The sequence below is a fragment of the Epargyreus clarus genome, unplaced genomic scaffold (genome assembly GCF_041222505.1).
Source record: "Epargyreus clarus isolate Ecla_fem2 unplaced genomic scaffold, WU_Ecla_fem_2.2 ptg000027l, whole genome shotgun sequence".
Lineage (NCBI taxonomy): Eukaryota > Metazoa > Arthropoda > Insecta > Lepidoptera > Hesperiidae > Epargyreus > Epargyreus clarus.
Genome location: NW_027332234.1, coordinates 14,887,394 through 14,910,000, shown reverse-complemented (window position 1 = coordinate 14,910,000; position 22,607 = coordinate 14,887,394). Strand labels below are relative to the sequence as shown.

The 22,607-nt window shown below is 42.5% G+C and overlaps 3 protein-coding genes across 3 annotated transcripts; 1 reads left to right on the top strand and 2 right to left on the bottom strand.

Annotated features, from left to right (window-relative positions):
- Positions 1-6,818: 6,818 nt before the first annotated feature.
- Positions 6,819-8,816, top strand: LOC140754112 (membrane-bound alkaline phosphatase-like). The gene is made up of 4 exons (XM_073089024.1): positions 6,819-7,208; positions 7,345-7,537; positions 7,622-7,794; positions 7,911-8,816. The coding sequence occupies exons 1-4, from the start codon at positions 6,819-6,821 to the stop codon at positions 8,814-8,816; spliced, it is 1,662 nt and encodes a 553-aa protein (XP_072945125.1).
- Positions 8,817-10,305: 1,489 nt separating this feature from the next.
- On the bottom strand, positions 10,306-12,332 carry LOC140754111 (membrane-bound alkaline phosphatase-like). Its single transcript, XM_073089023.1, has 4 exons — positions 12,066-12,332; positions 11,467-11,656; positions 11,228-11,394; positions 10,306-11,151 (listed from the first exon to the last, which is right to left on the bottom strand). Exons 1-4 carry the CDS (start codon positions 12,195-12,197, stop codon positions 10,306-10,308), a joined length of 1,335 nt encoding a protein of 444 aa, XP_072945124.1. The 5' UTR covers positions 12,198-12,332.
- Positions 12,333-13,332: 1,000 nt separating this feature from the next.
- LOC140754110 (membrane-bound alkaline phosphatase-like) lies at positions 13,333-16,955 on the bottom strand. Its single transcript, XM_073089022.1, has 4 exons — positions 16,809-16,955; positions 14,753-14,942; positions 14,510-14,676; positions 13,333-14,178 (listed from the first exon to the last, which is right to left on the bottom strand). The coding sequence occupies exons 1-4, from the start codon at positions 16,938-16,940 to the stop codon at positions 13,333-13,335; spliced, it is 1,335 nt and encodes a 444-aa protein (XP_072945123.1). The 5' UTR covers positions 16,941-16,955.
- Positions 16,956-22,607: the final 5,652 nt, after the last annotated feature.

Sequence of the window (22,607 nt, the reverse complement as noted above, 5' to 3'; positions counted from 1 at the left end):
CCAACCAACCAACCAACCAACCAACCAACCAACCAACCAACCAACCAACCAACCAACCAACCAACCAACCAACCAACCAACCAACCAACCAACCAACCAACCAACCAACCAACCAACCAACCAACCAACCAACCAACCAACCAACCAACCAACCAACCAACCAACCAACCAACCAACCAACCAACCAACCAACCAACCAACCAACCAACCAACCAACCAACCAACCAACCAACCAACCAACCAACCAACCAACCAACCAACCAACCAACCAACCAACCAACCAACCAACCAACCAACCAACCAACCAACCAACCAACCAACCAACCAACCAACCAACCAACCAACCAACCAACCAACCAACCAACCAACCAACCAACCAACCAACCAACCAACCAACCAACCAACCAACCAACCAACCAACCAACCAACCAACCAACCAACCAACCAACCAACCAACCAACCAACCAACCAACCAACCAACCAACCAACCAACCAACCAACCAACCAACCAACCAACCAACCAACCAACCAACCAACCAACCAACCAACCAACCAACCAACCAACCAACCAACCAACCAACCAACCAACCAACCAACCAACCAACCAACCAACCAACCAACCAACCAACCAACCAACCAACCAACCAACCAACCAACCAACCAACCAACCAACCAACCAACCAACCAACCAACCAACCAACCAACCAACCAACCAACCAACCAACCAACCAACCAACCAACCAACCAACCAACCAACCAACCAACCAACCAACCAACCAACCAACCAACCAACCAACCAACCAACCAACCAACCAACCAACCAACCAACCAACCAACCAACCAACCAACCAACCAACCAACCAACCAACCAACCAACCAACCAACCAACCAACCAACCAACCAACCAACCAACCAACCAACCAACCAACCAACCAACCAACCAACCAACCAACCAACCAACCAACCAACCAACCAACCAACCAACCAACCAACCAACCAACCAACCAACCAACCAACCAACCAACCAACCAACCAACCAACCAACCAACCAACCAACCAACCAACCAACCAACCAACCAACCAACCAACCAACCAACCAACCAACCAACCAACCAACCAACCAACCAACCAACCAACCAACCAACCAACCAACCAACCAACCAACCAACCAACCAACCAACCAACCAACCAACCAACCAACCAACCAACCAACCAACCAACCAACCAACCAACCAACCAACCAACCAACCAACCAACCAACCAACCAACCAACCAACCAACCAACCAACCAACCAACCAACCAACCAACCAACCAACCAACCAACCAACCAACCAACCAACCAACCAACCAACCAACCAACCAACCAACCAACCAACCAACCAACCAACCAACCAACCAACCAACCAACCAACCAACCAACCAACCAACCAACCAACCAACCAACCAACCAACCAACCAACCAACCAACCAACCAACCAACCAACCAACCAACCAACCAACCAACCAACCAACCAACCAACCAACCAACCAACCAACCAACCAACCAACCAACCAACCAACCAACCAACCAACCAACCAACCAACCAACCAACCAACCAACCAACCAACCAACCAACCAACCAACCAACCAACCAACCAACCAACCAACCAACCAACCAACCAACCAACCAACCAACCAACCAACCAACCAACCAACCAACCAACCAACCAACCAACCAACCAACCAACCAACCAACCAACCAACCAACCAACCAACCAACCAACCAACCAACCAACCAACCAACCAACCAACCAACCAACCAACCAACCAACCAACCAACCAACCAACCAACCAACCAACCAACCAACCAACCAACCAACCAACCAACCAACCAACCAACCAACCAACCAACCAACCAACCAACCAACCAACCAACCAACCAACCAACCAACCAACCAACCAACCAACCAACCAACCAACCAACCAACCAACCAACCAACCAACCAACCAACCAACCAACCAACCAACCAACCAACCAACCAACCAACCAACCAACCAACCAACCAACCAACCAACCAACCAACCAACCAACCAACCAACCAACCAACCAACCAACCAACCAACCAACCAACCAACCAACCAACCAACCAACCAACCAACCAACCAACCAACCAACCAACCAACCAACCAACCAACCAACCAACCAACCAACCAACCAACCAACCAACCAACCAACCAACCAACCAACCAACCAACCAACCAACCAACCAACCAACCAACCAACCAACCAACCAACCAACCAACCAACCAACCAACCAACCAACCAACCAACCAACCAACCAACCAACCAACCAACCAACCAACCAACCAACCAACCAACCAACCAACCAACCAACCAACCAACCAACCAACCAACCAACCAACCAACCAACCAACCAACCAACCAACCAACCAACCAACCAACCAACCAACCAACCAACCAACCAACCAACCAACCAACCAACCAACCAACCAACCAACCAACCAACCAACCAACCAACCAACCAACCAACCAACCAACCAACCAACCAACCAACCAACCAACCAACCAACCAACCAACCAACCAACCAACCAACCAACCAACCAACCAACCAACCAACCAACCAACCAACCAACCAACCAACCAACCAACCAACCAACCAACCAACCAACCAACCAACCAACCAACCAACCAACCAACCAACCAACCAACCAACCAACCAACCAACCAACCAACCAACCAACCAACCAACCAACCAACCAACCAACCAACCAACCAACCAACCAACCAACCAACCAACCAACCAACCAACCAACCAACCAACCAACCAACCAACCAACCAACCAACCAACCAACCAACCAACCAACCAACCAACCAACCAACCAACCAACCAACCAACCAACCAACCAACCAACCAACCAACCAACCAACCAACCAACCAACCAACCAACCAACCAACCAACCAACCAACCAACCAACCAACCAACCAACCAACCAACCAACCAACCAACCAACCAACCAACCAACCAACCAACCAACCAACCAACCAACCAACCAACCAACCAACCAACCAACCAACCAACCAACCAACCAACCAACCAACCAACCAACCAACCAACCAACCAACCAACCAACCAACCAACCAACCAACCAACCAACCAACCAACCAACCAACCAACCAACCAACCAACCAACCAACCAACCAACCAACCAACCAACCAACCAACCAACCAACCAACCAACCAACCAACCAACCAACCAACCAACCAACCAACCAACCAACCAACCAACCAACCAACCAACCAACCAACCAACCAACCAACCAACCAACCAACCAACCAACCAACCAACCAACCAACCAACCAACCAACCAACCAACCAACCAACCAACCAACCAACCAACCAACCAACCAACCAACCAACCAACCAACCAACCAACCAACCAACCAACCAACCAACCAACCAACCAACCAACCAACCAACCAACCAACCAACCAACCAACCAACCAACCAACCAACCAACCAACCAACCAACCAACCAACCAACCAACCAACCAACCAACCAACCAACCAACCAACCAACCAACCAACCAACCAACCAACCAACCAACCAACCAACCAACCAACCAACCAACCAACCAACCAACCAACCAACCAACCAACCAACCAACCAACCAACCAACCAACCAACCAACCAACCAACCAACCAACCAACCAACCAACCAACCAACCAACCAACCAACCAACCAACCAACCAACCAACCAACCAACCAACCAACCAACCAACCAACCAACCAACCAACCAACCAACCAACCAACCAACCAACCAACCAACCAACCAACCAACCAACCAACCAACCAACCAACCAACCAACCAACCAACCAACCAACCAACCAACCAACCAACCAACCAACCAACCAACCAACCAACCAACCAACCAACCAACCAACCAACCAACCAACCAACCAACCAACCAACCAACCAACCAACCAACCAACCAACCAACCAACCAACCAACCAACCAACCAACCAACCAACCAACCAACCAACCAACCAACCAACCAACCAACCAACCAACCAACCAACCAACCAACCAACCAACCAACCAACCAACCAACCAACCAACCAACCAACCAACCAACCAACCAACCAACCAACCAACCAACCAACCAACCAACCAACCAACCAACCAACCAACCAACCAACCAACCAACCAACCAACCAACCAACCAACCAACCAACCAACCAACCAACCAACCAACCAACCAACCAACCAACCAACCAACCAACCAACCAACCAACCAACCAACCAACCAACCAACCAACCAACCAACCAACCAACCAACCAACCAACCAACCAACCAACCAACCAACCAACCAACCAACCAACCAACCAACCAACCAACCAACCAACCAACCAACCAACCAACCAACCAACCAACCAACCAACCAACCAACCAACCAACCAACCAACCAACCAACCAACCAACCAACCAACCAACCAACCAACCAACCAACCAACCAACCAACCAACCAACCAACCAACCAACCAACCAACCAACCAACCAACCAACCAACCAACCAACCAACCAACCAACCAACCAACCAACCAACCAACCAACCAACCAACCAACCAACCAACCAACCAACCAACCAACCAACCAACCAACCAACCAACCAACCAACCAACCAACCAACCAACCAACCAACCAACCAACCAACCAACCAACCAACCAACCAACCAACCAACCAACCAACCAACCAACCAACCAACCAACCAACCAACCAACCAACCAACCAACCAACCAACCAACCAACCAACCAACCAACCAACCAACCAACCAACCAACCAACCAACCAACCAACCAACCAACCAACCAACCAACCAACCAACCAACCAACCAACCAACCAACCAACCAACCAACCAACCAACCAACCAACCAACCAACCAACCAACCAACCAACCAACCAACCAACCAACCAACCAACCAACCAACCAACCAACCAACCAACCAACCAACCAACCAACCAACCAACCAACCAACCAACCAACCAACCAACCAACCAACCAACCAACCAACCAACCAACCAACCAACCAACCAACCAACCAACCAACCAACCAACCAACCAACCAACCAACCAACCAACCAACCAACCAACCAACCAACCAACCAACCAACCAACCAACCAACCAACCAACCAACCAACCAACCAACCAACCAACCAACCAACCAACCAACCAACCAACCAACCAACCAACCAACCAACCAACCAACCAACCAACCAACCAACCAACCAACCAACCAACCAACCAACCAACCAACCAACCAACCAACCAACCAACCAACCAACCAACCAACCAACCAACCAACCAACCAACCAACCAACCAACCAACCAACCAACCAACCAACCAACCAACCAACCAACCAACCAACCAACCAACCAACCAACCAACCAACCAACCAACCAACCAACCAACCAACCAACCAACCAACCAACCAACCAACCAACCAACCAACCAACCAACCAACCAACCAACCAACCAACCAACCAACCAACCAACCAACCAACCAACCAACCAACCAACCAACCAACCAACCAACCAACCAACCAACCAACCAACCAACCAACCAACCAACCAACCAACCAACCAACCAACCAACCAACCAACCAACCAACCAACCAACCAACCAACCCGTTTATCCTGAGGATGTTGATAAGGACAATGGTACAAAATTATTAAAATCGTGTATTGTCATCGGTTTTTGATAATTTTTCAAAATTTTGAATTAAACTGAATGTTCAAAGTGGATAGAAATCGGGTTTAAAGATTCCGTGACTGTTACGTACATACATACAATCATTACAATCCAAACTAATTTGGATCCAAACTAATAATGTTAATTAAAAATCTATTAACAACAAAAAAAGATATTTATAGGGTGCTTTTGAAAATATGAATGTGTTGGTCCTTCTGTCAGTAAAATATTTATAACTACCGAGAGTGTGCACCCCACGCTTTTTTTTGTTGTTGTTAATACAATTTTTCATTAAAACTTTTTTAAGTATATTTTATATTTTTAGTTTGATTTCTATAAAAGCGTGTACTGTAGGTTTTTTAAACTATATTTATTAAGTTGAAGAAAAAATGTTAAGCCTGTTTTTGCATGAAAGGGACTGAACCCAACTTAAAAAGTAATGATCGAGTTTTTATTTAAATTACGCTTGCTATCGACTCACAACGTGTGAAACAATAATAAATTACATTATTGACTACTACTTTAAAATATGCTTTTTCAGTTGTAAAAAACCAATTAAGTAAAGAACTACCAAACAAAGTAATACAATTTTTCAAATAATTTTTTACATACTTTTAACTGTCGTGTCGAAGTGAAACTTAATATTTGTATGTAATTTGAATGACAATGCCATAATTTGGTAAAAGTGATCTCTTTGTATTGCACCTAACTAAATTTAGTCGATATTGAGATATAACGCATATAACCGCAGGTGCAAGTACAAAAAGTGAAGTGCGCGGTACGGTACTGTAGTTCTCGTAAAATAAGAATCACAGTTCAATTACAGATTGGTAATACTTATTTCGGAAATGTAAAGACATGTGCGCTTACAATTCGTATCGTAATAAATATATAATTCAATAACCAAAATTAAACAATAAAGTCACAATGTCCTCATCGTTTCTATAATCTGGCACTGAACATTATTCACGCTCGTGAAGTGAAACAATTAAAATAAATCCTATTAATAAATAGAACGATTAGATAACGACGTAAATAATAGGCGATGTGGCGATGGGCAGCGCGCACAGTCAATCAACGCCTAACATGCTGAGCTCACTGGCCGCTGTGACGCTACTGCTGTGCTGCGGCCAACTGGCCGCCGGCGACCGCTACCATCCTGAGGTGAAGGCGAAGCTGCGCGCTGACCGGCCCACACCCGCGCAAGCCGAGCGCACCGCCGCCTTCTGGTACAACGAGGCTCGATCCGCCATCGAGGGACAGCTGGGGCACCGGCTAGGCGGCGGCGGCGGTAAGGCGCGTAACGTGGTGCTCTTCATGGGCGACGGCATGTCCGTGCCCACGCTGGCCGCCGCGCGCACGCTGCTGGGCCAGCGCAACGGCCGCACCGGAGAGGAGGCGCAACTATCCTTCGAATCCTTCCCATCACTCGGTCTTACGAAGGTGCTTACATATGTTACAAAGTAGTTTTCAAATATAACTTCGCAGCGCTCGTCGTGTGACACTAATATAATGGACAATACATTTGACAACAAGATATGCAGCTTTATTTCAACATCGATGTTCTCAATTGTTGTAGACGTATTGTGTAAACGCTCAGACAGCGGACTCTGCGTGCACAGCCACGGCGTACTTATGCGGAGTGAAAACCAACAGCGGCACGATCGGCGTGACGGCCGCCGTGCCGCGCCGGGACTGCGCCGCGTCCCTCGACAAGTCGACTAACGTAGAGTCGATAGCTGCATGGGCGCTCGCCGACGGCCGAGATGCTGGTAATTTAATGTTTTTTGACAAACATATATCATTTTAGTGTTCAGATAATCAACTAGAAAGTACCAATTATCAAAACGTTTCAGGTATCGTTACCACAACTCGTATCACCCATGCTTCACCGGCCGGAGCTTTTGCTAAGGTGGCAAACCGTCATTGGGAGAGTGATTCCGACGTACGAGGAGATAGTCAAGATCCTAATGTGTGTCCGGATATTGCGTATCAAATGATAAATTCATATCCCGGAAATGAATTTAAGGTAAAGTTAAAACAAGTTTAGGTTATAAAGTATAAGTAGAGGTGTACTTAATTTTGAAATATTATGTATGTATATAAAAATATTACAATAGTAATATAGGCGTCATAATTTCGCAGGTCTTATTTGGCGGAGGAAGACGCGAGTTTTTGCCAACAGATGTCGTTGACGAGGAAGGAACTCGAGGCCGCAGGACCGATGGGCGTAACTTGATAAATGAGTGGCAGAATGATAAGCGATCGCGGAACGTTAGCTACCAATACGTATGGAATCGTAATCAGCTAATAAGTGCAAATGTATCGCTTCCCGATTACATGTTGGGGTTGTTTGAAAGTAGTCATATGCAGTATAATATGGAGGCCGACCTCGTCACTGAGCCCACCCTAGAAGAACTGACCGAGGTTGCCATCCGCTCACTTAGCCGCAACGAGAAGGGATTCTTCTTATTCGTCGAGGGTGGTCGTATCGACCATGCGCATCATGACAACTTGGTGGAACTCGCGCTAGACGAGACGATCGAATTTTCCAAAGCCATCGGGCGCGCCACCGAGTTGCTGAGCGAGGAGGATTCCTTGATAGTGGTAACGTCGGATCACGCTCACGTCATGTCCTTCAACGGGTACACAACTCGCGGTGGCGACGTCCTGGGCGTGTCCGATTCCCGCGACCGGCACGGGCGGCCCTACATGACTCTGTCATACACCAACGGGCCCGGGTTCAGACCGCACGTGAACGGCATGCGAGTGGATGTGACCGCGGAGCAAGGGTTCGGCGAGCTGGACTGGAGATCGCACGTGGACGTGCCGCTGGCGTCGGAGACGCACGGCGCGGACGACGTGGCGGTGTTCGCGCGCGGGCCGCACCACGCGCTGTTCACGGGCATGTTCGAGCAGAGCGGCGTGCCGCACCGCATGGCGTACGCGGCGTGCATCGGGCCCGGCCTGCACGCCTGCTCCGCCGCAGCGCGCCCCGCGCTCGCCGCCTCATTCGCTCTTCTCTTTGCCATGCTATTACTGCTACGATAATAGTTATACGAGTAACAATATTAGTCATTAATGATTATTACACATAATATATACAGATATATAATAAAAATATAAGGTGATTTTATCATAAACAATATCATGTACACAATTGTTACATTATTTAAATGTATGTAAATATATTTAAAATATCCAAGTTGTATACACAATATTTTCTCTTACGATTTGAAAACTAAACAGCACATCATGAATGTAATAAGTGAAATAAATAATCTCAATTAGAAATTAATAGTATTTATATTTACTCAATATTTTGACTCTCCAGTTTGTAAAATTTCATGAAGAAGACTGTATATAAATATGTAAAAATTTGTACATAGTGAATACTCTTATATTATTTATGCATACAACAAGATAAAAGATAATAAAAATATTAAATTCAATAATTGATTTTAATTCCTATGATATTACAACTTAAATTGCATACAATAAAATATTAAAGAAATAAAAATCCCTAATGCTTAAAAATAATTAACTGATAAGAAAAAAACAAGTACTACTATAATGAAATATAATTATGATGAGTGTTTGATGTTGTATCACGCAAAAATTACCAATCCAATTTGGATGGACCTTTACATTAATTTATCTTGTAAATCAGAATAACACATAGTGTCACACATTTTATAAATATATTGTTTGACTGGGATGTAACATACCGATAAGTAAATTAAATTACAAACATCTTGCCCTTTGAAAGTTTTCTTGGTGTACGCTGCCTAAATCGTTAAGGTTACATGAAAATAATGTATTGAGGCATGGTTTCTCTTACAGCTTTAACGTAAAGTTTGCGATAGCTTCAGATGTATGTATTGTCTGTATTTTATTTTACCCAAATTAGTCCTGCATAAACACTATTAATTTGAATAGTTTTTATTAGTTTTTATTTTATAGAGTTAAATAAATTTTATGTAATAAATTATTTATTACATTTCTTAATTATATATACTTTCGTTTTAAAGTATATATACTTTCTTATCAACCGAACTGGATAAGTATGTAGTGTAGTATAAAAGTTATCGCGATCAGCGAGTGCGCTATGGATGGCGATTTTAAGTTTGCCAGTTTCGCTATCTGAGTTGTTATGAGAATGACCGCGCTCGAAAATTGTCGCCGTTCAAGAACATATCGAGCGTATACTGTTGCAAAGTGATGACAAAATTTTCCAGCTTGCGTCCATTAATCCGCGTCATCGGGACAATACCTGTCAATAAGCGAGACTACCACCTACGCCTCGTCCCCTCGCCCCACACTCCGCGGACGACTTAACGACCTAACGTCTTGATTGATTGTTCTACGAGTGGACTTATCCACTGAACATTGTTAGGTACTATCAAGGAAGATGGTTACGAACGGGGAATTTATTGACGATCAATACCAAGTTTTTACACGTGACAATAACAAACCAATTCAATATTTGCAGTTTTTATTTTGCATTTCACGTTTTCTTTATTTTTATTGAGCCAATAATTTACGATCGATCACACAAGGTGGGGCCGGTGCCGATACACGCGACGTACGCCATGCGGTGCGGGATCTGACTCTGCTCGTACATGCCCGTGAACATGGCGTGGTGCGTGCCGCGCGCGAACACCGCCACGTCGTCGCCGCCGTGCGTCTCCGACTCCAGCGGCACCTCGGCGTGCGAGCGCCACTCCAGCTGCCGGTAGTCCGCCTCCGTCGTGACGTCGACCCGCGAGGCGCCCGCGGGGGCGCGGTGACCCGGCCCGTTGGCGTACGACAGTGTCATGTACGGAACGCCGTCGTCACCGCGATCGCCAGATTGACCCAGTATGTCGCTACCGCGTTGCGAGTATCCGTTAAAGGTCATTACATGAGCGTGGTCCGACGTTACAACTATTAAGGAATCTCTTTCATCTAATAATTCGGTTGCACGTTCCACTGCGGCCGCTAGCTCTATCGTTTCATCGAGCGCGAGCTCTACGTAGTTATCGTGATGAGCATGATCGATACGTCCGCCCTCAACGAATAAAAAGAATCCTTTCTCGTTGCGGCTAAGCGATTTGATGGCAACCTCAGTAAGCTCGGCGAGCGTGGGTTCGGTGACGGGGTCAGCCTGCATGTTGTACTGCATGTGGCTGCCTTCGAACAGGCCGAGCAGGTAATCTGGTAGCGCGTCTTTAGCGTGCATTAACTGTTCACGGTTCCATACGTACTGATAGCTGACATTACGCGATATCTTTTCTATCTGCCATTCTTCGATCAAGTTGCGTCCATCTAATCTTCTACCGGAAGTACCCTCTTCGTCTATTTCAGTGTTAGGCAAAAATTCACGTCTTCCACCGCCCAGAATGACCTGAAAATAATTTCCCATTAATAGATCAATATAGATTCTGGTGTTAATTAGCCATAATCACTTAAAATAAAGCTACCTTAAACTGTTTTCCGGGATTCTCGTGCACAAGTTGAGTGGCGATGTCCAGCGGCGCCGCTGAACACTCGGCGGCGGCGTCGGCATCGCTTTCCCAGTCACGATTGGCGATGTGTGCGTACGCGCCTGCCGGCGACGCGTGCGTCACTCGTGTAGTTGTCACAATACCTGTTTGAGTATAATGTTTTGTTGAAAATGGTATAATCAAGAATAAGAAGCAAAAGGTTATTCGAATATTACCGGCGTCTCTACCATCCGCGAGGGCCCAGGCGGCTATGGAGTTGACGTGATGACTCTCGGGAATAGGGTCGCAGTCGTGGCGTAGTACACGCGCGGTAACACCGAGCGTACCCACGTTGTTCTTGGAGCCGCACAGGTACGCCGTGGCCGTGCACGCTGAGTCTGGTATCTGACCGTCCACGCAGTACGTCTACAGATAAATTAATAACCAATTCATTTTCAAAAGCGTATATAACCAATCGTTCTGGGGCATTCTACTATGAACTAAGCACCGCGATGCCGTAACTAAACCATCACACCATACTCGGTTACATTTAAGGTAAATGCGCCTTGGAAAAAAATATTTATTTATTTATTTTACTTTAATAATAATGGTCTTTAATTTTTATAAAGGTCCCACAAAACCGCTTTCAAAATAAAAATAATTTAAATTTCTAAACTTATGATTTGCGTTGATAAATAACATCTGTGACAAACTTTGAGTATCTTCGTAATAGGTTCTGCATGCAGATTGCAGGTCTAGCATATTATCAAGTATGAAGTAATTGAGCATAGTATAAAGTAATTGAGAACTGGCGAAACCACGGGGCCCAGGTCACCTTGGCGAGGCCGAGGGTGGGGAAGTTCTCGAAGGCGAGCGTGGCCTCCTCGCCGGCGCGGCCGCGGCGCTGGCCCAGCAGCGTGCGCGCAGCCGCCAGCGTGGGCACGGACATGCCGTCGCCCAGGAACATGACCAGGTTGCGCGCGGGGCCGCCCGCCGCCTCGCCCAGCCCGCTCCGCAACACCCTCTCGATGCCCGCTCGAGCCTCGTCCGCCCAGTATGCGTGTTCCGCTTCATTTTCATTCCTTGGTACCGTCCGGGTTCTTACATTGGAATGTGCTTCTTTATGATACTCATCGAACTCTGATAAAAAATGTTGTAACTTAACTTCAAAAAATAACAAACTACAAATGAATTTACGTCTAAATTAGGTTCTACTTAATATTGTTACTTACGTAAAGATGGTTCAATGATGGATAAAAGTAACAATAACAACGTAATTAAGAATGATTTTAGCTGCATCACAATCGATTCTGAATATCACTTTCGAATATTTCTTTTTATAATAATCACAAGCTGCTTTGGATAGATGTACGCACGTATACTTCTGGGCGAAAAACCAAAATAATTTACTTTTTGTCTACGTATGTCACATCAGTTTTGTAGCGAGATTACGTCTCTGGATATGTCAGCTGGCGATAACAGAGACGATGCGAAACGGGAAATAAGATAAGTCCGTATCAGTCTCTCATCAAATCAGGTTTTAAATATATCTGTAAAAAAAATGTAAAAAAATACCTAATAAACATTATAAAATTTTGCTTAAAGTACTCGTAATAATAAATGTTAGGTGTTTCACCTAAGTTCACAACAGCTTTCTGGGATTACTGTATACATTAGAAAGTTGCTGAGATGTCGCCTGGAGAGGTTGTGTTGATTAGTGCTGCGAATATCTAAATTTAATAATAATAATAATAATTTATTTCAGACAATATAAATATCAGTAAATAAACAGTCTAAGTACATTCAATATAGTCGGAATAAAATATCTTGGTAAAGATATTAAAACACATTTATACCCTCACAATAAGACCTGTCTATTTATGTGTCTCACACTACACTTAAAAATATTTTTTATTCTCAATCTTCCCTTGATTCGAATAAAAATGGATGTTACGAACAGACAGACAGATGGACTCACGAGTGATATTATAAGGGTTCCGTTTTATCTTTATGACATACGAAACTAAAAACAACACAATTCAATATTTGCATTCTTTATTTTGCCTTTGCTAAATATTCTGTATATTTATTGAGTCAGTAATTTACGATCGATCACATAAGGTGGGGCCGGTGCCGATGCACGCGACGTACGCCATGCGGTGCGGGATCTGACTCTGCTCGTACATGCCCGTGAACATGGCGTGGTGCGTGCCGCGCGCGAACACCGCCACGTCGTCGCCGCCGTGCGTCTCCGACTCCAGCGGCACCTCAGCGTGCGAGCGCCACTCCAGCTGCCGGTAGTCCGCCTCCGTCGTGACGTCGACCCGCGAGGCGCCCGCGGGGGCGCGGTGACCCGGCCCGTTGGCGTACGACAGTGTCATGTACGGAACGCCGTCGTCACCGCGATCGTCTGATTGACCCAGTATGTCGCTACCGCGTTGCGAGTATCCGTTAAAAGTCATTACATGAGCGTGGTTAGATGTTACAACTATTAAGGAATCCCTTTCATCCAATAATTCGGTTGCACGTTCCACTGCGGCCGCTAGCTCTATTGTTTCATCGAGTGCGAGCTCTGCGTAATTATCGTGATGAGCATGGTCGATACGTCCGCCCTCTACGAATAAAAAGAATCCTTTCTCGTTGCGACTGAGCGATTTGATGGCAACCTCGGTGAGCTCGGCGAGCGTGGGCTCGGTGACGGAATCAGCCTGCATGTTGTATTGCATGTGGCTGCCCTCGAACAGGCCAAGCAGGTAATCCGGTAGCGCATCCTTGGCATGCATTAACTGCTCACGGTTCCATACGTACTGATAGCTGACATTACGTGATATTTTTTCCATCTGCCATTCTTCTATCAAGTTGCGTCCATCTAACCTTCTACCCGAAGTGCCCTCTTCGTCTATTGCAGTGTTAGGCAAAAATTCCTGTCTTCCTCCGCCCAATATTACCTGTCGAATGAAATAGAATAGTTTGTCTGATAAATAAGATCTTACATTAGCTGCTTGATTATAACATAACTATGGATAATTATTTTCAACCTTAGGAAGTCAAGATAGCTTTTGTAAGTATGGGCAAAATTATGTGAAGTTAATAAATATGACGAATTACTGAAACCTAATAACAAAGGAAAGGATGGTTTTCGTATTTAAAGGTAAAAATTTAGTTATGGGCTAAGATAACAAAATAAGTTACGGGATCGTTCTATGCAAAGTTTGATAATTGTTCTTGAACTTCCAGATTTTATTTATACAACCATTGAACTAAATGAAAACTAAGTACCTTAAACTGTTTTCCTGGATTCTCGTGTATGAGTTGGGCAGCGATGTCTCGCGGCGCGGTGGGGCACTCGGCGGCCGCGTCGGCGTCGCTCTCCCAGTCGCGGTTGGCGATGTGTGCGAATGCGCCCGCCGGCGACGCGTCCGTCACACGCGTATTCGTTACAATACCTGTTGGAAAATAGTGATTAATTTTATGTAGAGGAGCTATCTTTCAATGAGTATTAGGCGATCGTCTCAATCGTACCGGCATCTCTGCCGTCGGCGAGGGCCCAGGCGGCTATGGACCTGACGTGGTGGCTCTCGGGAATGGGGTTGCAGTCGTGACGCAACACGCGCGCGTCGACACCGAGCGTGCCCACGTTGTTTTTAGAGCCGCACAGGTACGCCGTGGACGTGCACGCTGAGTCCGACACTTGGCCATCCACGCAATACGTCTGCAAGAAATCTGCAATTACTATAATTTGTAGAACGAAAAAGTTTGGAAAATCCAAAAGTGCACGACTCATAATGCTCATTTAATTATGAAATATAAAAAAAAATAAATAAATAAAAATTAAAAAAAAACAGCTGTACTAGGAAAGTGATGCACAGGCGCCCCTGGTGGAATAAAACGTACATAATATCTATAGATATAGATATATCACCATCCATGTTAATTTTACATGGATATATATAGATATACAGTCTTGTAGTTTTCGTTTTCGTTTTTTATTAATTGCAATTAAACGACACTGAATTAATTAATCATTCGCATTCAGTGACCTACAATCGTCGATTAGAATTTAAAAAAAAAAAAATAACTCAAATGATGGATTTTTTCACAAGTTACAGTGTTTTCAGGTTTCACACATGACGGACAGGAAAATTTTTTGACCTATTTTGGTGTTTTTTTCCAATTCTATTGCAGTAAATCAATTTTTAAAAAGTTTGGAATTAATCTCCATTAAATTATCTCGACAATAGTATGCAAAATATCTTGATTCCGTGAACTATCAAGGCTATAATAATAAAAATAGCCGCCAAAATGAAGCGAAAAAATTTTTTCGATCGTAAAGCACTCTCTGATGCTTCGCATCATGAGTCGTGCAATAGTATCGCATTAAAAAAAAAAAGTAAACCGAACCTGTCGAGTGGGGTATCAAATGAAAGTAAATTAAACGTGGATTATAAAAACATATTTGTATATATATAAAACAAACTGACTGACTGACTAATTATATGACTTTGTCATTTTTCAGAAATCAACGTACAGCCAAAACCGCTCAACTTAGAGATCTGAAATTTTGCACATGGGTTCGCTATATAGCGTAAATAAGTATGTACTAAGAAAGGCCTTTTGGAAATTCCACCCCTAAGAGGGTAAATAGGGAAAACAGTTTTTTTGAAATCCTTTAATTTTGAAGCAACTACTATAAAATTTTGTATTTGGCTTTCTGGGTAGGAACAAGGACACAACTATCTATCCCCTTCCGAAAAATCAACCCCGTAGAGGGCAAAATAAGGGTTAAAAGTTCATTTGAACAACCGTCAAATTTGAAGCAAACACTATAAAATGTTGTATCAGGCTTATTGGATAAAAATAATGAAATTCTACCCCTAACAAGGTAATATAATCACCGGATAGATCTTAAATATAGATCGTAAATGGTGGATTTTTTTGCGACATACGAGTAGTAACACGTTTAAAAAAAAATACCAAACCTATCGAGTAGGGTATCAAAACAAAGGAAATTAAAAGGGTAGATTACATCGAGATGACTGTCTGACTAAAGTAGTGAGTAGTGTTGCTGTGCCAGAGATCAATGCTAAGGGAAACCGCTGCACTTTAGAGTGCTGGAATTTTACTCATAGGCTATTTATATAGCGTAAATGAGCACTACGAGGATAGAATAGGATAATATTGTTTGAACATCTTTTGATTTTGAAGCAGATACCTACTATGAAATTCTGTATATAGCTTTCTGCATAAAAATAATGAAACGCCTATTTCACCGTTTTTGGAAATTCTACTTCAGCCTGTTTAGTGCAGTCGGGTTTTTGAATTTTTAATCAAATTACTTGTTACCATTGTAATCATTGTGTAATATTTTCTTGTTGTTAAATAGTTTCACTTCTTGCGCATGCTATGGTACTTTCACCTGATGAGAATAGGATAGGAATCCTAAGCAGAGACATTTCCGATCAAAAAGATCTGATTTCCTCAACTATGATTATACTAGAGTACTGCGAGTTTAAGCCAATGACTTAGGGATTTGCTGATTACACGTATACACATACACACACGTAAGCATGGGTCACACCTTCGCGAGGCCGAGGGTGGGGAAGTTCTCGAAGGCGAGCGTGGCCTCCTCGCCGGCGCGGCCGCGGCGCTGGCCCAGCAGCGTGCGCGCGGCCGCCAGCGTGGGCACGGACATGCCGTCGCCCAGGAACATGACCAGGTTGCGCGCGGGGCCGCCCGCCGCCTCGCCCAGCCCGCTCCGCAACACCCTCTCGATGCCCGCTCGAGCCTCGTCCGCCCAGTATGCGTGCTCGGCTTCATTTTCATTCCTTGGTATCGTCCGGATTCTCAAATTGAAATTTCTTGCTTTGTGAAGTTCATCGAACTCTAATAATAATAAAAAAGGAGTCATATCTATTCCATAATGCTTAAAAATATCAGATTGTAACTAAATTGTAATTAAATAAGTAACATGTTCTACATAAAAATTACTTACCTAAAGATGGCTCAGTCATAGATAAAAGTAGCAATAACAATGTTGAAATGGACAACTTCAGCTCCATTATCGTAATTTTCGGAATCTAACTGTAATAATTAAAAGCTGCTATGAAAATAAAGGTGTACCCATGTTACAATTCTACGAGAAAACTAAAACAGTATACTTTAAGTCTTCGTATATAACCAGTTTGGTATGAGATTACGTGTCTGGATGTGTCGGCGATAACAGAGATGCGATGCAAAACAGGAAACGAGATATGTCTATATAAATCCCTCTTCAAATCAGGTTATTCGAAAAAATATATGAAAAAAGTATCTGTAAATTATTTTTTTCGATATTATTTTCATTAATCTAAGTAATTTAAAAAACTTACCATTGTAACCCATTAATATCGAAGTAATTATATGTGTATCAGTTTCTGTAGTCAGCATAAATAAAACTCTGATTTTCTAAAATTATACTGTGGGGTATTTCTTTTGAACAAGTAGCCGTTGGAAATACCGTACTGCAAGTTAATGCGTATTGTAAGACTAATAAAGCGGCGAAGTCGTCATCTCCTGCGGACGGGCTGCGAACAAACACACAAAAACACTCGCGCTTGCTTTTGTTCGAAAGCGCTAAACCCAGCTAACTATATCTTTTGCTGCGAGAGTTTACGCACCAGAATTATTTTTGCACTTTGTTACGTCGCGGAGTAAATATATTAGTAATATTTAATTATACGACCTTATATACGAAATAAATAGGCATCTTATGAATAATGCAATTAAGTATAACATAGATAGTTGTAACATACTCGTATTTTGTAACGACAACTTGTAATCTTACATAGCTTATAAGTTCTCGTACTAAATATTTGTGATACTTGTACTTAAATGTATTTACAATATATGTATGTTCAACATAAAATAGCAAGTAATCGTGTTTTATTTTTGAATAAAATTGTGTACATGTAACTTGAAAACAAACTTATGTTATATTTAGTGAGCGACAGGTACTTAAACTGCGGTAGTTGTATTATGGGTGCAGCTCGCTTATCTTGTTTGGAGAGCACTCGCTAATATAAACAACTTTTATAGTTCAGCGATCATAACCGTCGTTAATGGCGGTCCTCTCGTCGCTACGTATTAGAGTAATGTTCGGTGCACATTAACTATTATAGCATTTAAGTGCTCTATTTTATAGGAGGAAAAATATTTTAATCGTAAAAATTCAAGTGATAACACATGATGAATTAAACGTTAAAATAAGTTGTTTTTTTATAAGCATTGTAGACTAGAGTATATTTAGTAAAAAAGATTGTTTTTAGAAGGTGTGTATACGTACAACTGTAAATACAATGTCAACAATGTAATGTTTGTCACGGTGAGAGAACAGCACGAGTGTTGCGTGACGGGGATTGCGATGTTATCGTCGTAATCAGTACTGGCCCGTCGCGCGCCGGCCGGAGAGTGGCGGCCGCGTGGCGCGCGGGCGCCGGGCGTGCTGCCGGCGTGCCAGCTGCTGCTAGCAAACCGGACTAATAAACAGAATTGATACGTAGAAACTATGCAGCACGTACCTACTATAAAACGTGCCATATAAGCGAGCAAGCAGTCCACGTCATTGTAAGTGGTCCCTGCCGCCTATTGACATCTACGACCTCCAAGTAGAACAAGGATTCCATCTGAAGTTGACCAAAGAAGCGTTACCATTTCCGAAGAGTAAGATGATCACATCTCAATGTCAATAATATACATTTTTCTTATTTCATATTTTAAAAAATACTGGTGCTTTGTTATGTCAGGATACCATACATATGTATTTCGTTAATTGCTGCAAAGTATAATAGTATTTTTATCAACTTTTATTCGTAGTTAATAATTATATAAAACAGTCCGCAAAAATGTAGAGCATATTACCTCATGTTTGGTTGTGGTTTCCAATTTATGTGTTAATAAGAATATCTTTGATATTTTATGTCTATTTATGAATCATAAAACAAGGTTACGATCGAATCGGCCACGGCTTGTACTGTTGGGTTGAGTTATCGATTCTCTGACTTTGTGACGTGTCGAGGAGCGCTCAGTTTTTATGCGTTCCGTAGGGGCGTAGGGTGCATTAGTAACGGCTAATAATAAGGTGATAAAATGTAACAAATAGTGTTGTCACATGTTACGAATGTGTACGATCATGCCGACCATTTGTCAACTGCACCATTATTTGTTATTATTTCCTTTATTTGTGTAAACTGTCTACGTATCTATAAATCATTTTCATCAATTTTTTATAAACGGTTTTTAAAATAATTATTTATTCATGTAAATAGCTGCCTACATCAATATCTACTAATAATAAATATTGGCAAGCATGTGCTATTGCAGCTCAGAAAGCTGGAATGTCATAATGTACGCTTGCAACTTATATACGAGGAAACTCAGGTAGACATAGGTAAATGTAGGTGTACATGTGAACGGAGAGTATTGTCAGTGAGGGCTACATTTTGTTCCGAAGGTTTGCCAGGTATGCAAGGTTTCCGAGCCATACTAATGTTTACCAAATAAATACATTTTGGTATGGAATTGGTATGCACGTGTGAGGTATTCCTTTGAAGTGAAGCTATATATTATGTTAAATAATAAGTAGACGTTTAATTATTAAATAATACATAAATAATTATACAAAGCACATACATGTAGTTATAAATATTTAGGAAATCGTTTAATGTTTCTATAAAATGAATAATGTTTATCATTACGTCATAACCGACGGTCAGATGTGGGGCAGAGTGGGGTAGTTTATAATCATCTATAAAAAGGCTAGTAAGATCAGTCTAGGATGGTCTTCCAGACGCTTAATACGAAGTTATTCTGTACCCTGTAGGTGTCATTAGACTCTAATAACCTTATTATTATTTTTTGAGTACTTTATAGTTATATTTATATTTAGTGTTATATTTATTTAAAATCACGCTACTTAATTTACATTTTGTCATAACAGTAGATATATAGGAAGTATTTGGGGTTTGATGATTGAATTAAATGTTATCATTACACTCGCACTCAAGAGTGTGCACGAGTCGATAAGGCATCAATAAAATGTGAAAAACCTGCTATCATAATTTTAATCTGGAAACATTTCCAAAGCCGTCGCCTTACTGGCTCAAAGGTTTGAATGTGCGCAGCGGATACGTTCTGCGATAATTTACGACATCGTAATCAAATAAAGTCGCGCTTATCTGTCGCAGTTGTGTCGCAGGCGCGGAGGGGCCGCGCGACGTGTCAATTACCATCGCGACTATAAATCTTAACAAACGCAGGAGCCGGACCGCCCCCGAATGTACTTCAGTGCTTATGCTTCCGAAACAGGGTGGATATTGCAACAATGTCGCAATCACGGTTTTGCGGTGCATCGAATGTAGTTCGCGCCATCAATCGATACGCTGCAGTTTAACATCGCAGGAATAAAGCCGATTATCCTTTAACCTTCGTGCTGCTTGGTAAGCGCTTAGCGCAGCTTCTAGATGTTCGCTGCACTAGCCCGCCCGCTGCCAACATGAATACTGCACTTAAGACCGCCGTCACTTAGGTCGCTTATCTCTCGAGGCCGGCGCTGTTCGTGACCGGCACATTTTCCGAATCTGCGGTGAACTGATAGATCAGTGAAAACTTGCACAATGTCAATGGATCTATTACCAGAACGTTAAGCACTGAGTCAATTTATGAGTTCATATGTATAATTGTATATATTGTGTGTTAGAAATATATTCAAATGATTTAATTATAGTATTCTTTTAATTCATTATTTTTTGTTAATTTGTGAAAAAGCGTGGGGTGCTCCATTTATCAGTTTTTGAAAAGCGTCCCTTTTTCCACAATTATACTATTTACTGTTCCTTAATTGATTTCTAGATTGAAAATTATTTTTTACTTTTTATTTTGATTTGATCATAAAAACGTGTTTTTTAGTTTTTTAAACTATATTTATTTTATTGATTTTTAGTATTTGTCATTATAGCGACCACCCTTATGCATGCTTTATAAGTCAAGTGTCTATCTATTACGGTTTAAGAGATAGCCCTGTGACACACGAACAGACAGCGGAGGGTTTCGTTTTACCCTGTGAGTACGGAATCCTAAAAATCAATCTAGTAACTTGCGATTTCTCTCAAGCGGTCGAACAATCTCGCCTCGAAAATCGTGAATCCTGAGGATGTTGATAAGGACAATGGTACAAAATTATTAAAATCGTGTATTGTCATCGGTTTTTGATAATTCTTCAAAATTTTTAATTAAACTGAACGTTCAAAGTGGATAGAATTCGGGTTCAAGATTCCGTTAGATACATACATATATACAACCCAAACTAATAAAAGCGTGTTAATAATAAGTGCCCATTTATTTAGTCACTGGCTGGTACAATTGTATGAGTTAGCATAAAAAAGAAAAAATAATGCTCTTGACGTTAGAGTTGTATTCTGTGCGGGAATAATAAAAGTTGTAAATTAGACAAAGAATTAGTTTTATTATTATTTAATTAGTTCTATTATGCGTAGTTTGCAAATTGTGAAATCTTATTCTAGTATCAATAATGAATCTATCAAATGTTTTGTCTACCAAAGATATGTATTTGATAGTTTCTGCATACCAGACATTGCCAAATTTCGCTATTTAGCAGGTAAAAAATACTTACTCGTGTATAGATTGATTATTAATAACGGAAGTTAAAGGCTTGTTGAAATATTTGTATGTCACAATACTCATACTTTCTTTTAAGATTAGTTTATAAATTCCGCAAATTATAAATTCTGTAAAGTTCCCAAGACCCTCCGCACAGTGCACAGCGCACTGAACGGCTCCTGCGTCGCCAATCCATGCGATACACTCTCGGCCCCTTCGCAGATTTAATGGCGCTTGATAATGCGCTGATATTGAATCTCAGCTCTTCTAAAATGAGGGAGAGATAGTTTATGATAATTGCACTTAGTACATGAAGGAATTATACTGTATAAACAATACAAGTTTTCGTCTTTTATTTAGATTATTAGGGAATGAGTAGGTAACTAGGTATTGTGGGAAAAATCCTTAGTGCTCATATTATATATGAATGAACTTTTGTGTAAAACTTTATTATTTTAGACCCTCAACTTACTCTTGCATGGTCTGTTATTCAACCACTACTAGAGTGTAATATTAAATAATTTATGTTAATTTTATAATTTAACAACTTTAATCGATTCATAAACATAATTGTTTTTGCTTAATTTTGAGAATATATTTGTATTAAAGGCCTAAGGCAAAGTTCAACATAAGACTCCACGAAGCGAGCTTCACGAGCGCCGCGCTGGAGCAGGAGCTCAAACTTCAAAAGTAAACTTTTATCTGGGGGAGGTGAGGCCGCGCT